This window comes from Vigna umbellata, chromosome 5 (genome assembly GCF_029865625.1).
Source record: "Vigna umbellata cultivar VRB3 chromosome 5, Vumbellata_1.0, whole genome shotgun sequence".
NCBI lineage: Eukaryota > Viridiplantae > Streptophyta > Magnoliopsida > Fabales > Fabaceae > Vigna > Vigna umbellata.
The window spans coordinates 12614005-12627548 of NC_142169.1; the positions used below are offsets into that span (position 1 = coordinate 12614005).

The 13544-nt window shown below is 31.2% G+C and overlaps 2 protein-coding genes across 2 annotated transcripts; both read right to left on the reverse strand.

Annotated features, from left to right (window-relative positions):
- Positions 1-924: 924 nt before the first annotated feature.
- LOC148197718 (uncharacterized) lies at positions 925-1353 on the reverse strand. The gene has a single exon (XM_088115614.1). The coding sequence runs from the start codon at positions 1351-1353 to the stop codon at positions 925-927; it is 429 nt and encodes a 142-aa protein (XP_087971740.1).
- A 3828-nt stretch (positions 1354-5181) lies between these two features.
- LOC124836681 (potassium transporter 8-like) lies at positions 5182-11459 on the reverse strand. The gene is made up of 8 exons (XM_088116059.1): positions 11050-11459; positions 10467-10956; positions 10195-10248; positions 7866-8126; positions 7728-7780; positions 7339-7462; positions 6993-7247; positions 5182-6598 (listed from the first exon to the last, which is right to left on the reverse strand). Exons 1-8 carry the CDS (start codon positions 11086-11088, stop codon positions 5547-5549), a joined length of 2328 nt encoding a protein of 775 aa, XP_087972185.1. The 5' UTR covers positions 11089-11459; the 3' UTR covers positions 5182-5546.
- Positions 11460-13544: the final 2085 nt, after the last annotated feature.

Below are 13544 nucleotides of genomic sequence, written 5' to 3' on the forward strand. Positions count from 1 at the left end.
ACGTCGAACTCTTTTCCGTTTTATACATGTATTATTGTTTGTTTGGATTTTACTATCTAGTAGTGACATTATGTTTGTCTAGTAAATAGAGAATACAATCCACTCCACTGAAAACTGACTTGTCATTTATCAACGATCTTTACCCATAGTTACATCTGTCGATATTGTCTTGTACCTGATCAGTCATGTTATTACTGACAAATATTATCCATCGAGAATTATAGATAAATATATCTACGATAATTACTGAGAAACTACCGTCAATAATTCTGACCTATAACACTTTTACTAATGAATTTTTGTCTGTCGAAAATCTAACGAAAAATAATAATTAGTAATGAACACTAATTATTGGTAAATCTATTTTTTTTTCTTTGAAGTGGTTAGGCATTCTATTTTGTTTTACTATTTCTTTTTAACTAAGACCATTTCTATGGGACAAGGCTATTGTCTAAAATGAATATGCTTTATCTTGGTTTTGACCTTTATACGAATAATTTTTTTTTCGTTAATTGATGCATCACCCTAATCCCCTACTAGTTAAATAATAACATTAACAAACACGTTGGAGCATTATTATTTAATGGTTACAATATTTTTAACATGCAATGTGTCCACACTTCCAATATCTAAATCAAAGAATAAAAATAATTTATCAAGAATTTTTTTTTGTCATTAGCTTCGAATAACTTCACCAAACCAGAATTAATCAACAGTTCATGGTGAACACATTTTCTTTAGCGACGAAATCCTTACCTAGTTAGTTAGAAAAAAAGTAAAAAAAAAAAGAAAAAAAAACTCAAACTATATTATTTAGAAAATGAAAAGACTTGTTCGGTGTGTATATGTTTTTTTTGTTCTCAGAGAGTGTTAGTAGAAAACAAAAGAAACCATTGATCATGAAATAAGCACATTCTCCAGCAGTCAAACGAAGGAGGGGCCATACTTTCCAAGGTCCATGGAAGACTTAGCCGACGAAGGAACAGAAGCGTAACGAGACGAAAAATCATAAGCATAATGTTCCTCTCGTTTCTCTTTAGTTCCTTCATCAAAGTTTCGGGCATAACTTCGACCATCATAGCGGAACGACCCTTGCTTTCTATACCCAATGGCGCGATTTTTATTATTCAACCGACGAACCAAGTTTTTCCATTTGGAACTTGCCACATGTTTTGACCATTCCCTTATCTTCCTCCACCATTGCACCTTCTCTCTCACTATCTTCCTCTGCGACGACGTCGTTCTGGAGCTTTCTCCGAAGCAGGAAAAGTTGAAGCAACAACCTTTCTCGAAGAACGCATTATCTTGCATGTGGTCATCGACGAATCTTATCCTGTTCGACGATGGTGTCATCTTCGCCGGAGAAAGGAGAGAGGTAATCGGAAATGTTTGTGATATCAAAACTCTCTCTCCCTTTCTGTCTTGGGTTTTGCATTCTGCGAGATAATGAACCAATGAAGAACCTGTTTTAGCAAAATAACACCGCAGAACAGATCGGTTGCCAGATTAATAATTAGTTACCAACTTCCCTTCGAAAGTCCCTAGCTATGACAGTTGGCTCCACATAATAGTTTTTCCCAAAACCAACTTGCATAGAATTAGAATCTTCTAATCTAAATTAATCGTAACATTTCATTGTATATGCTTCTTACATTTTCATTCTATTTTATTAGAATATTCTATCTTTCTAGATTCCTCAATTTTGTATGACCATAAATAAATTACCTTGTTAATTAATAATATATTTGATCCGACCTTAACTTAGTACCTTGTTAATTAATAGAATATTTGATCCCACCTTAAATTAGTATCTTATTAATTAATAATATTTTTATCCAATGTTAAGTTAGTTGATAGAGTCAAATTTTAAATATGAAGTATTATCCATTTTAAAACTCTTGCTACTATTATTAAGACAACACTTAAGAAAAATATATTTAAATTGTGATTAATCATAGTTACTAAATAATATGAAATTATTAAATATATCAAAATAATAGACAATAATGAAATAAATAATAGACAAAATGATGATGTATTTACGAATTAAGTATGGTCTAGACCGAATAAGATCGAAGATCAGAGAGGTCAAATATGACTTAAGTTGGAGAATCTAAACAAAATCGAGAGTTGGAGAGATCAAACAAGGTCGAATATCGTTAAGGTTGAACAAGGCAAAAGCTAGAGAAAGCAAACAAAACCGTGAGTTAGAGAGACCAACTAACGCTGAGTACTGGAGAAGTCGAATACGGATGAAATTGAGATAAACCAAACAAGACCAAGGACCAACGAGGCCGAACATAAAATGGACTATTTTTTTTTTATTTCAAACTAATCAAAGTAAATTTTCAATTAATTTGTTCATGATCTTACAATTAATTAAAATAGATTCTCAAATAAAGGCAAGACCTTTATACATTATTCATAATAAATTCAATCAAAGTACATTCAATATTAAATCCTATTATGTTTAATTATATCTATTCTTTTATCTCGTAACCAAATTAAAAGTTAATTAATTAATGTATATTCTTGACTAATTGTTGTTAAAAATTTTACCATTAATCAAAGCACGTTATCAAATGGTAGAAAAAACTCATTTAATCATATGAAAGTTCTTAAATTCAACCAAAGTATTTTCTCAATTACAATTAAAAACCTTTAGACTATATAGATAAAAAAAACCTTGATAGTTAGTTATGATGTAGAACCATTACTTTTTACGTAATTGAGAGATAGAAGACATAGATGAAGGATACCTCAAACTAATAATAGAAAAACAAAGACATTATTTCAACCTAACTTAAGAATCCATAATGAAATTACAGAAATAACCCTAAAAGCTTAACTCTCCATAGATGGAGTGAAACACATTATAAATGAAAATAAAAGAGTGGAAGATGTGGTGGATAATAACTGCACCAAACCATATACTTTCCTTGGTCTCTTTATATAGATCTTGATTGGGTTTAGATTCTGATTTTTCTATTGCTAAAATCTAATTTATGATATTGTAATATCTCCCCAAATAATTAACATATTTGATTAATTTTTAAAATATTTGAAAGATATTCTTGGTTGATATTTTTATATATAATTAAATTAATTATTTTGTAAAATATCTAATAAATTATCAACAACAGAATTTTTTCTCAAAAATTCAATTCATCCTTTCTTATTCTATCCAAAATTGTTGAGAGACCCAAAATATTTGTCTTTAACCGTTTTTTTCTTCTAAAAGTTGTTCTAAACGAGAAGATAAAGATAAAGAGGATGATGATGTGACGACCTATCACTAGACGAAGTGGTGTGTGGAGGACCAGAACACATGACAATATCTTGTTGGTCAGATTCATGAGTGGATGATTGTCACTTGGCAACATCTTAAATGATCTGACATGTAAGGGGTATGAGGCATGTGAATAGGGAAATTGAGGGATGTAGAGTAGAATTTATGAATGACCCATTTCAAAAAAAGGAGTGTATAAGTGAAACTAGGGATGCATTCAAATCCTTGTATATTTCTTTTTATAACTTCCTAATTTTGGACTTATTTTGTAACTTGAAATAATTTAATTTCATGCTTTGAATGAATAAACTTTAACTTTAGCTGCATCAGTAAACATTAGGATATCGAAGAATAATTTATGCAACTAAAAATCACTTTTTAAGACATTTTATTCACAAACTTAATAAGTCCAATTATCACAAATCCTATTTAAATCAATATTTTAAACATAAAAATTCCATAAAAAATTTGAAAATTAAGCCTACAAGGCGGGCATAAATATGCATTCATCAGTACATCAACCCCCCTAATCTTCAATTGTGAGGAACTTCAGTAAAATAGTTGTAGTTGGCCTTTGGTTTACGAAACATGGTACTGAGAACAGGTAGTTGGTAGTCATTTTGTACTATAAAGAAAATTTGTATCTTTAGCAATAACCGTACTAGTAGCCCCTTGCGTCAAGCAGCATAGCGACGAAGAAGTTTAAATAATGGGATGAAATGTTTGACTAGATGTGAATGGTGAATAATTGTCATGGAGTTGTCTTTCATTCAGTACTCATTTCTTTCCTTTTACCTTTTATAATTTGTAGTTTTCCACTAACGTATATGAAGTGGAGCATAACCTATTTTTCATACAATTCCCTCAATGATTGTTGTCAAAAATTCACTTTTACTCATTTAAAGCTTGATAAGGTAAGAAATATACAAATATGAGAGTTATTCAACCAAGACTAGTAAGCTATTTGTTAAGACAAGATCATCTATAAGATTAAACTGTCTAAATGTTATCACATGTTTTGAAGTTTAAGAAACAATATGAAACAAAATGAGCAAAGTGTTATATTTGAAAAAATAACACTTTGGTGTCACTAGTGCATAAACATATATTTTCACTAAATCTTTATGAATTATATTAGTAACAAGTTTGTATGCACTAAGTTGAAGGGAAGTGTTAGATATATTATCTCTATTTTATATTTATCTTTTATCTTTAGTTAGTTTGTTATTTATTTCTTAGTTGTATTTTGGACTTAATCTATATTTTTTTCGTTATAAATAGAAGGCCTCATGTGTATATTTAATTCAAAAGATATTAATTACATTCATAATTTTTACTATATTCAATGACATATTTATTTTAAAAAAAAATAATTTTTGAAAGCATGGTTTAATAATGGATACGTACGGAAAAATAGTTTCATAACTTTAACATGAAAAAACTTGTGTTTATATTTTCTTGATGAATCAAAGGTACACGAAATGATGTTTCATTTACTCTTCACAATATATGGAAAAATATGCTTTGAAATAATATTTTTTTTCTTTTTTCTTTATTAGGCGATAATCGACTTTTAATAATAAATACTAAATTAAATTATTTAATAAAAAATTAATAATAGCAGTTATAAAGTTGTACAAATGAGTAAATGTCCTCGCCCTTCTTTAGGTAACATGCGTTTCAGATTGTTCATTTTTTTTAATAATAAATATATTTTTCGTTTTTAAATTATTTATAAAAATTGTATTTTAGTCGTAAACTATATATATATATATATATGTATGTATGAAAATTATGTAAAAGATCCTAACAAATACATAGGAAGTGTTTCTTTTGTGATCCTTATCATATTTAACCTTTTTCCTTTATGATGTTCGAATGAAGAGATCATCAACAAAACTGCAAACAGGAATCCTTGTATAAATTCTCAGCATGATAAAACATATACATTGAAGAACTAACACAGCACATTTTACAAAGTTCTAGGCCTGCTAGATACACAATCCACAACCAAACTAATCTTTCTGTTACAAAGTTTTCTATTGAAAAAAATTAAAATACCTCCCACAAAAATATCCATTGGTCACTTGACGTTCATTTACTTGGACAATGGGCGAAAATTCCCTCCTAACATATTATTTATTCATGTATCAGGAGGAGAAATGAAAAGATTGGTAGCATGGAGGGGCACTATAAAAAATGCAACCAATTTATGCTGTGTATGATTTATCTAAACTGCATAACTTGTAGCCAAAACTCAGACATGGTAGACCATGCCAACTTCTAGGATAGAAGCATGAGGGATACTTAGAGCATAAGTTGGTCCTCTAGAATTTCTTCTTAAGAAATCATACCCATAATTGATCACAACTTTCTTTATCCAACTTGAACCTCTCTTTGCTTTCACATAAGAGTGGCCCATTATGAATGCCATTCCTCCTTCCCTTGCTTGCATTAGTTCCTGCAACTCCTCCCTTGCACCCAAATCAATCTCTGGACTGTCTGGCACAACAAACCTCACTCTCTTCCTAACTATTTCAGGAGACTTAACCACCCTCATTTCTATGCAATCTTTCATCTGAGAATTTTTGTTATCATCTTCACACATCCTTATACCTTCTGAATTTGATGCTGAGGTTCCTACAACTGCCATTTTTGTGTCATCTTCAAAACTCTCAAATCCTTGGTTGGACTCAGAACTATCTGACCGAATGAATTCTGCTATGCTACAAATAAGATCTTTCTCAAACTCAATGTCATCCTTGTGAAAGTCCCTATAACCATACCGAGCTATGCACCTATAAAGCCTGTATTCTTTTGGGCCAACTCTACCAACCAAGAACCTTTCTTCAGGTCTCACATGTGGCACTGGGACAGATTTGACGCAGAGGAAGATCACTACTTGATGAAAAGCTGGGAGATTGGTGACAAAGTGAGAGAAAATGGCTGGGATCCCAGACACAAGTTCAGTGTGTATTAGGCCAATTCCTCTTACACGCACAATTCCTAGAGTGGGGCCTAAACCAAGGAGCCAGTTGATGGACACCTTATTCTGAACATCAAACTCGTACTTTTTAAGTGTGCCAAAGTGCCACACATACATCACGATAAGAAATGTGAGCGAGAGGGCAATGGGCACCCATGCTCCTTCAAGGAACTTGATCAGGGATGCAGAGAAGTACAGTGCTTCGATGGACCCAAAGAAGAATATGAAGCAAATGGCTAGGAAAATACTCTTGTGCCAGCATAAAACAATAACTAGAGACATTAAGCAAGTGGTGACCAGCATCACAGTTATGACAGCCAAGCCTGTTCATCCAAACAGTATAAAAATTCATTAGACATGCTATAAGCCATTAAAAACCATGATCAAGATTTCTACAATCTTAATGTACTGATCTTTTTTTTTTTCAAACATCAGAATAACACCATAAGATATAATCTAGAAACTATTGAAAAATGCAAATGGACCGAACTAATCCTATATTGGGTCTTTGCATTAATCTGTTGTTTTCACGGCAAAGTACATCATACTGATTCTTTCCATCAAGAAGTAAGTAAAAGATTGAAAATTTAATTACCAAAAGGGGAAAGGGAGTAAAGAGAAAAGAAAATTAGTTTAGAGAAACAAAAATCAAAGTGACAGAGATGTTTCAAACATTCAGCACAAATAAATTTGCGTGTGCATCAGGAGAAGGAGTACCTGATGCGTTTCCCATGCGTTTTGTATCTCTAAAACCAACAGTAATAGCAAGGCAAAGTAGCATCAAACACCAGTTGATCTCTGGGATATAAATCTGGCCGTGTACCTTTGATGATGTATGAATGATCTTGACTTTGGGGAAGCATCCCATTGCAGAACATTGTTTGATTATTGAGAAAGTACCTGTGATGATAGCTTGACTTCCAACCACAGCTTGAAGTATGGCTATTGCAAGAACAGGCCATCTAATTTTCTCTAAAACAATTTCAAAAGGAAGAGTAAGCCAAACAGTCAAAGCTTAATCATTCTTTAACAATGTCCCCATTGTGAGAAACTCAGATCTTACCAGGTACAGATACGTAGAACCCAATTCGGTAATCACTTTCAATAGTATGATGCTTGGAAAGATATGCAGCTTGTCCCATATATGCCAGAATTAAAGAAGGGTATACCAGAAAAGTAAAAGCAATCTGCAAGTAAGTGGTTTTCAGTTAATGCAGTTGATTATTTCCCTGCAGCTTCTAATCAAGAAACATCCCCCAAAGTTTCACATTCATTGATTCCAAATTTTAGCACGACCAATGATGCATTGCTTTCAAATCAAAATTAGGAATGTAAATCATGAGTTTAGTTTCAATTTGAAAATGATGCTACCAACATATTTTCTATTAGACAAACATCATTTCCCTTCAAACATTCTCTCATAATTTAAAAATGATGCTACCAATTGTGCACCTTAATCGACAACTGTGAAAAGTGCCCTAGATCAGCAAACATGGCTTCAGAACCTGAAACATAAGAGGGACAACGTCAGAGGAAGTTAAAACATATGTCAAGCATGTAGCAGTTGTGAAGTACAATTACTATATATACCTGTTATACACAGTAGAATTCCCCCTAAGGACATCCAACCTCCTCTTTGAGTCTTCTTCAGAAATTTGAACATGTAGTAGGGAGAGAGAGCCTCATAAACATGAGGATTCCAATGTAAGATATTATACATACCGATACAGCTAATGCATAGTAGCCAGGTCAACACAACAGGAGCAAATAGAAACCCCACGCGATGTGTTCCATAATGTTGAAGTGCAAACAAAAAAATCAGTATCACACAAGCAATTGGTACTTCAACATCTGCACAAGCAATTATATTTCAGAAATGCAGAATAATGTATAGATATATGCTAAGAAATTGAGTTCTAAGTCTAACAGTAGATTGTCCTACCTAAAAACAACCAACAAACATTAGAAGCTCTAAGATTGACTTAAACATGTACATTCTGGTTAGGAAATAGAAACCTCTTGCAATGAGAGATATTTTAGGACTCCGAATTGTTTAATAAATATACACAAATAGTAAGTCACATATTTAACTGTGGCTTTTAGGGAAAATATATCCAGTTCATGCTGTAATAATAATACATTACCCTGATATGTGAACCTCTTTGTTTGCTAGGATAACTACTTTCAGTTCAGTCAACTTCTCAAGGTGCTGATACAATAGTGCTATACTTAAAACTACTCAAGTGATTAATTTATGAAACAAGTGGTTATCATTAACCAGTCTTATAATATCTTAAAATATCCCCTCTTTAATATTGTTTCCCTCGTTGTATTTCCAAAGGGAAAGAAAATGTACAGATGATAATAGAAATGTTTGAATATAGACCTAAAGACACTATAGAATTATAAGGAGTCAAATATTATTTCAATTGAGGGCCCACATGATTTAGACATTCAGTAAGGTTCTAATGTAAAAGGTAAAAGACCAGTGCCTAGTTACATTTGTATTGGAATCAGAATTTTCAGAAACTGAAGAAGTGGAGCAAACATCAATTGACATAGTCAACTTATTCTGATTTCTGTGTGCTGAAAAGTTACCAATGCAGCAAAACAAAGTATAGACTACAGTAGTATACTTTGAATGCATCTGGAAAAAGGTTGAATAATGGGATGGAATCAAATCTATATGCAACTGACCAAAAGTCATCCAATTGAAATTAAGCAGCTCAAGGTGAGAGGTCATTATTAAAGATGATAAATACTTAACGGGAATCACAAATGACCTTAGAAGAACAAATAAAAGTCCAGCAAACGGAGCTGCATCAAAAGCCTAATTTTAATAGAGAAAGGACCACATTTTAGTGTTTAAAGCACTGCAGTGATTAAGTTTCAATTAAGTTGAAGAGTACCTGGATCATCATTAATTATTCATAGTGGAACAGTATATGACAAATTTACTAGTGTCCTTACCTAATTTTGTCATCCAATCAGATAATCACTTTACTGTTCCAGATTGATCCATAATGGTTTATTCAAAAACCTTATCCATACCACCCTGCTCCTATCGTAACAACTTCTTTTAGTAATTTCCTATGCTCATCATATTCTAATGAAAATTAATTAATAAAGAAATTACTGTTTTCAATCCTTCTGTGCTTGATATTCTATCAGCCACAACCCACAAACTTTATCATATATTCAATATTATCAATTTAGCAGGGATTGTTTATTTTAATATAAATTTTAGCATGACATTGATTTGACTTCGATCAAAACAAGGAAGTTGGCCCTGATTACATATTTATGGGGACCCACAATAATGCATGCACTTGGAGGCATTTGGTTCTCCCTTTTTGTCCACTAACTCGAACGCTTTGATATAGTTAGCATAAAAAGGGAAGTCATTTAGAATTTCAAATAGGTTGTATAGAAAAAATTAAACAAAAATATATTGTGATAGCTAACAACAATAATTTCAGGATCAATATCTATTCAGCATATATGCCATTCAGAGAGCAACTTCCCCCAAATCAATAGCAGTATTGTATGATGCAACCATTAGAACTATTCTAAATGTACACAATTCTTTAGAAAATATTCCAGAGAATAGTTCCAGATGCCAAGCATTTTGCAATTTACTAATCAAAATTGAATTCTTAATCCATTAATCCAATTCCATTAGCATAGTTATGTACGTGTATCCAACTGTAATATACAGTATATGAAACGAAACTTCAAACCATCTTGCAGCTTATTAAGATTAAAATATATTTTTTCAATTAAATTCATGACATGTTGCTTACTGCTCTTTCGTGTTCATTAGAGGCTAGCCGCAAACTAGACTTAAAATTGATCTCGAACAAAACATACTAAAAGGAGATTAAATCAACCAATTACTTGTATTTAGAAAGGAACTTACACCTATGCTGTTCTTTAGACATAGAAAGCTCCAACCCTGACACGGCAGAGAAAACTGCATAATAACAAAAAACCAGATAATTCAGTCATCAAGAACCACCATCTCTGTCCAAAACCATGATTTTAGCTGCAACATGGTTTCTCGGATCTGCCGAATTGCGGATTGCATTTGTCCACAATTTCCAGCTCTGTGAAAGATTGCGAAGAAACCACGAGAGCAGTTTAAAACCTTGGCCATGACGAAAACACAGATAACGTTGGAAATCCCAGTACCAGAAATAGCAGGTGTAAGCACACCATCCCCAATAACCATGCAAGTCCCTATCAGAGCCAGAACAAGCAGCACCCTCTGCAGAACCTTGTGTTTCTCGAACACCGATTTCAACCCCAACCCAACATTCTTCTTATCAATTGGCACTGTTCCATCCTTGGTGTACTCAGTTAGTTCTTCGTCTGCAAGCTGAACATTAGGCAACAACCCCACCTGAGCATGCCTGCATAGAAGAGAGTACAGAGCAAAAGTCCCTCCTTCTCCATTGTCATCTGCTCTGAGCACAATGAAGACATACTTGAGGAGTGGAACCAGTGTGAGAGTCCAGAACACAAAAGACAACACTCCATATATCTCTTCATTGGTCTCTGAATGCTGAATGTCCTCAGCAAAAGTGCTTTTGTAAACATAAAGTGGGGATGTACTTAAATCGCCATACACAACTCCTAAGCTCTGATAAGCCAATGTTAACACTGTCTTCCATGATCCATCCTGCAAGGTGTCATGAGTGGTACGTCAAAAACAAGTTTTTTTTTTCTTTTCTTTCACACATAATACTGATCAGGAAACTCTAACATGCCATACCTTAAAAGAGTTTTTGTAGATCACAGACTCCAGATCCATCAAGGAATGTCTCGGAAAAGACCAACCTTTAAATTTTCAATTTTTGCTGAGATATCAAAGGAAAATGAATGCCACCCTCATGAATCAACACCCTCCCCTAGTTCAAGCTAGTCCTTAGGATAAAAAACTAATTTTGGCAAAGGAGAGAGTTTGGTACAACGCCTATGCTGTGTTTTCTCTTTTCAAGTATGTGCTCAAATGCAGACAAAACAATAACAAACAAACATAATAAAAAAAACACCAACACCAACCAATTTAGATAACAGGGTTAAATGTTGTCGTCAGAGTGAACAGATTTTTGGAATAAGAGAGAAAGAAAGAGAGAGCAGATAAGCAAAACTTCTCCGGTGAGTGAGTGGTGATTTTGGATTCAAGTTTTCCGTTTCCTTCTCTAAATGCCTGTTGAGTTTGCAGTTTGGTTTAGAGGGAATATAATATAATAGTTTTGAAATGTGAAATTGGAAGTTTGATATATATATATATATATATATATATATATATATATATATATATATATAATGATGCATAATAAATATGAAAACGGATTGAATTGAACACGGAACAGTGTTTTACATATTATTTGACCTGTATTAAAGAACTTCATAGGTGTGTAATACTTAATTAAAAAATATATCTATGAATATTGGAGAATATTTACAAACAGTTGAAAAAAAATGTATTTATAAATATTTTTAAAAAAATTAAAAAATATATAATATAAATTAAATTAAAATTTAATTTTAATTTTAATTAAATTTATAAGTAATGAAAATTACAAATAAATATTAAAATATTCCGATCGATAATAAATACTCATGTCTCCATCAAATTTTATTTCCAAATACCTTATTTTTAACCTCTTACTCTCTCGTAAGGGAGGATAAGAAACAGGGAGAGGGTTGCATCTAAGCATGCACTTATTGGAACTCTTGAGTGACCAGACAACAGCGCTGACCACTTCTCAATAGAAAGAGACACTTCTATGTCTATCTCTTTCCCTCACAGTCCTAATTATGGGGACGTTTCAGTTTCACAGCTGTTAACACCTAGCTGTTACAAAACCTTCAATTAGGTCAAGGAGTTAAATTATTCCAAATTAATCTCATTTTTTCAAACCAATACAATGAATCAATTTTCATTATCACTAACTTTTCCCACTTCATTATTCATCTTTATTTTATTTTTTTCCTTTTCAATTCACAAAAATGTGAACACAATATCTTGGTTATTTAAATTTAAAGCATTGAATCAAATGTCATGGACCGATGTTTTTTCTGATAGTTTTAATCTTCTTTAACGACTAAAAAATATTTAATACGATAATAATACTATTTTATTGTTGTGTATAATTCAGTATAAACATTTATTTTATTTGAGATTTAATGAGAAAATCTTTCATAAGTTACTTGGTCAAAAAGAGAATTTTGATATATTTATTTGAGAAAATGGGAAAAGTGTGAACTTAAAATTTTGACTTTTTTAATTTATAATATAAAATTAAATGTTGTTTAATGTATGAGAAGATTAAAATGAATATAAATATTTGATTATTAATATATAGAATAATTTTAAAATGATATCAATATATACAATTAATATTTACTTTTAAATATGTCTAACGAACAAGCATAAATAGTAATATAATAATAATAATTAAAACTACGTATAAATTTAATCATCGTATTAAAACATGTGATTCAAATTGAATTACGAATATTTATTGGTATCTTAACAAATATATTACTCGAAGACTACCTTTTAAGTTAACTAAAGTAGCATTAGTAATGTATTTAAATCATTCTTCAAATATATTGTGCTTAAATAGTTTACTTATATCTGAGAATATTTTAATTTAAATAATTATATTTATATAAATTATAGAGTATGAGATGAGATGAATATTATCATATCCGTTTTCAACCAATTTCTGTTAAAATTTATGAATAAATACTTATATTCATATTTATTCCCATTAAACAATGTTTTTCCTTTTATATTTAGGATTTCTTACATCTTATTACAGAATACAATTTATCATCATGTAAGTGGTGTAATTACATTCCATTTACTATAATAAAATTTTGAATAGATTTTATTACTTTGAAAAGAAAGTTGAGTGTAACATTTAATTCTCTTTAATATTGATAAGTAGTTAAGTTTTTATGATAGCGTTTAATACTGCTTTGTCCTAAAAATTGCCTTTAAAATATTTATATCAATAACTTCAATAATCAATTTCTCAGTTAATTTCTTTCAGAAAGCTGTGTTCACTGATTTGAGCACGTATTATCTTAAAAAAAAATTAGTAATTGAATGTAGCATTATTTAATAATATTGTTTTACATAATTATATATTATATGTTAAATTTTATAATATCATTAATACAAATATGCAGTCAAATATTTTTCTTAAGTATAGCCAAATAATATATTTAAACTATTTAAATAAATTATTT

What these genes read in the sequence shown, in the direction of transcription:
- LOC124836681 (XM_088116059.1), bottom strand. Translation starts at nt 11,088, where the DNA reads ATGGATCTGGAGTCTGTGATCTACAAAAACTCTTTTAAG. An exon ending in GCTTACACCTGCTATTTCTG is followed by an intron (nt 10,249 to 10,466) that starts GTACTGGGATTT and finishes GTTATTATGCAG; the next exon opens with TTTTCTCTGCCGTGTCAGGG. An exon ending in GTCTAAAGAACAGCATAGGT is followed by an intron (nt 8,127 to 10,194) that starts GTAAGTTCCTTT and finishes TTGCTTGTGCAG; the next exon opens with ATGTTGAAGTACCAATTGCT.
- LOC148197718 (XM_088115614.1), bottom strand. Translation starts at nt 1,353, where the DNA reads ATGACACCATCGTCGAACAGGATAAGATTCGTCGATGACCACATGCAA.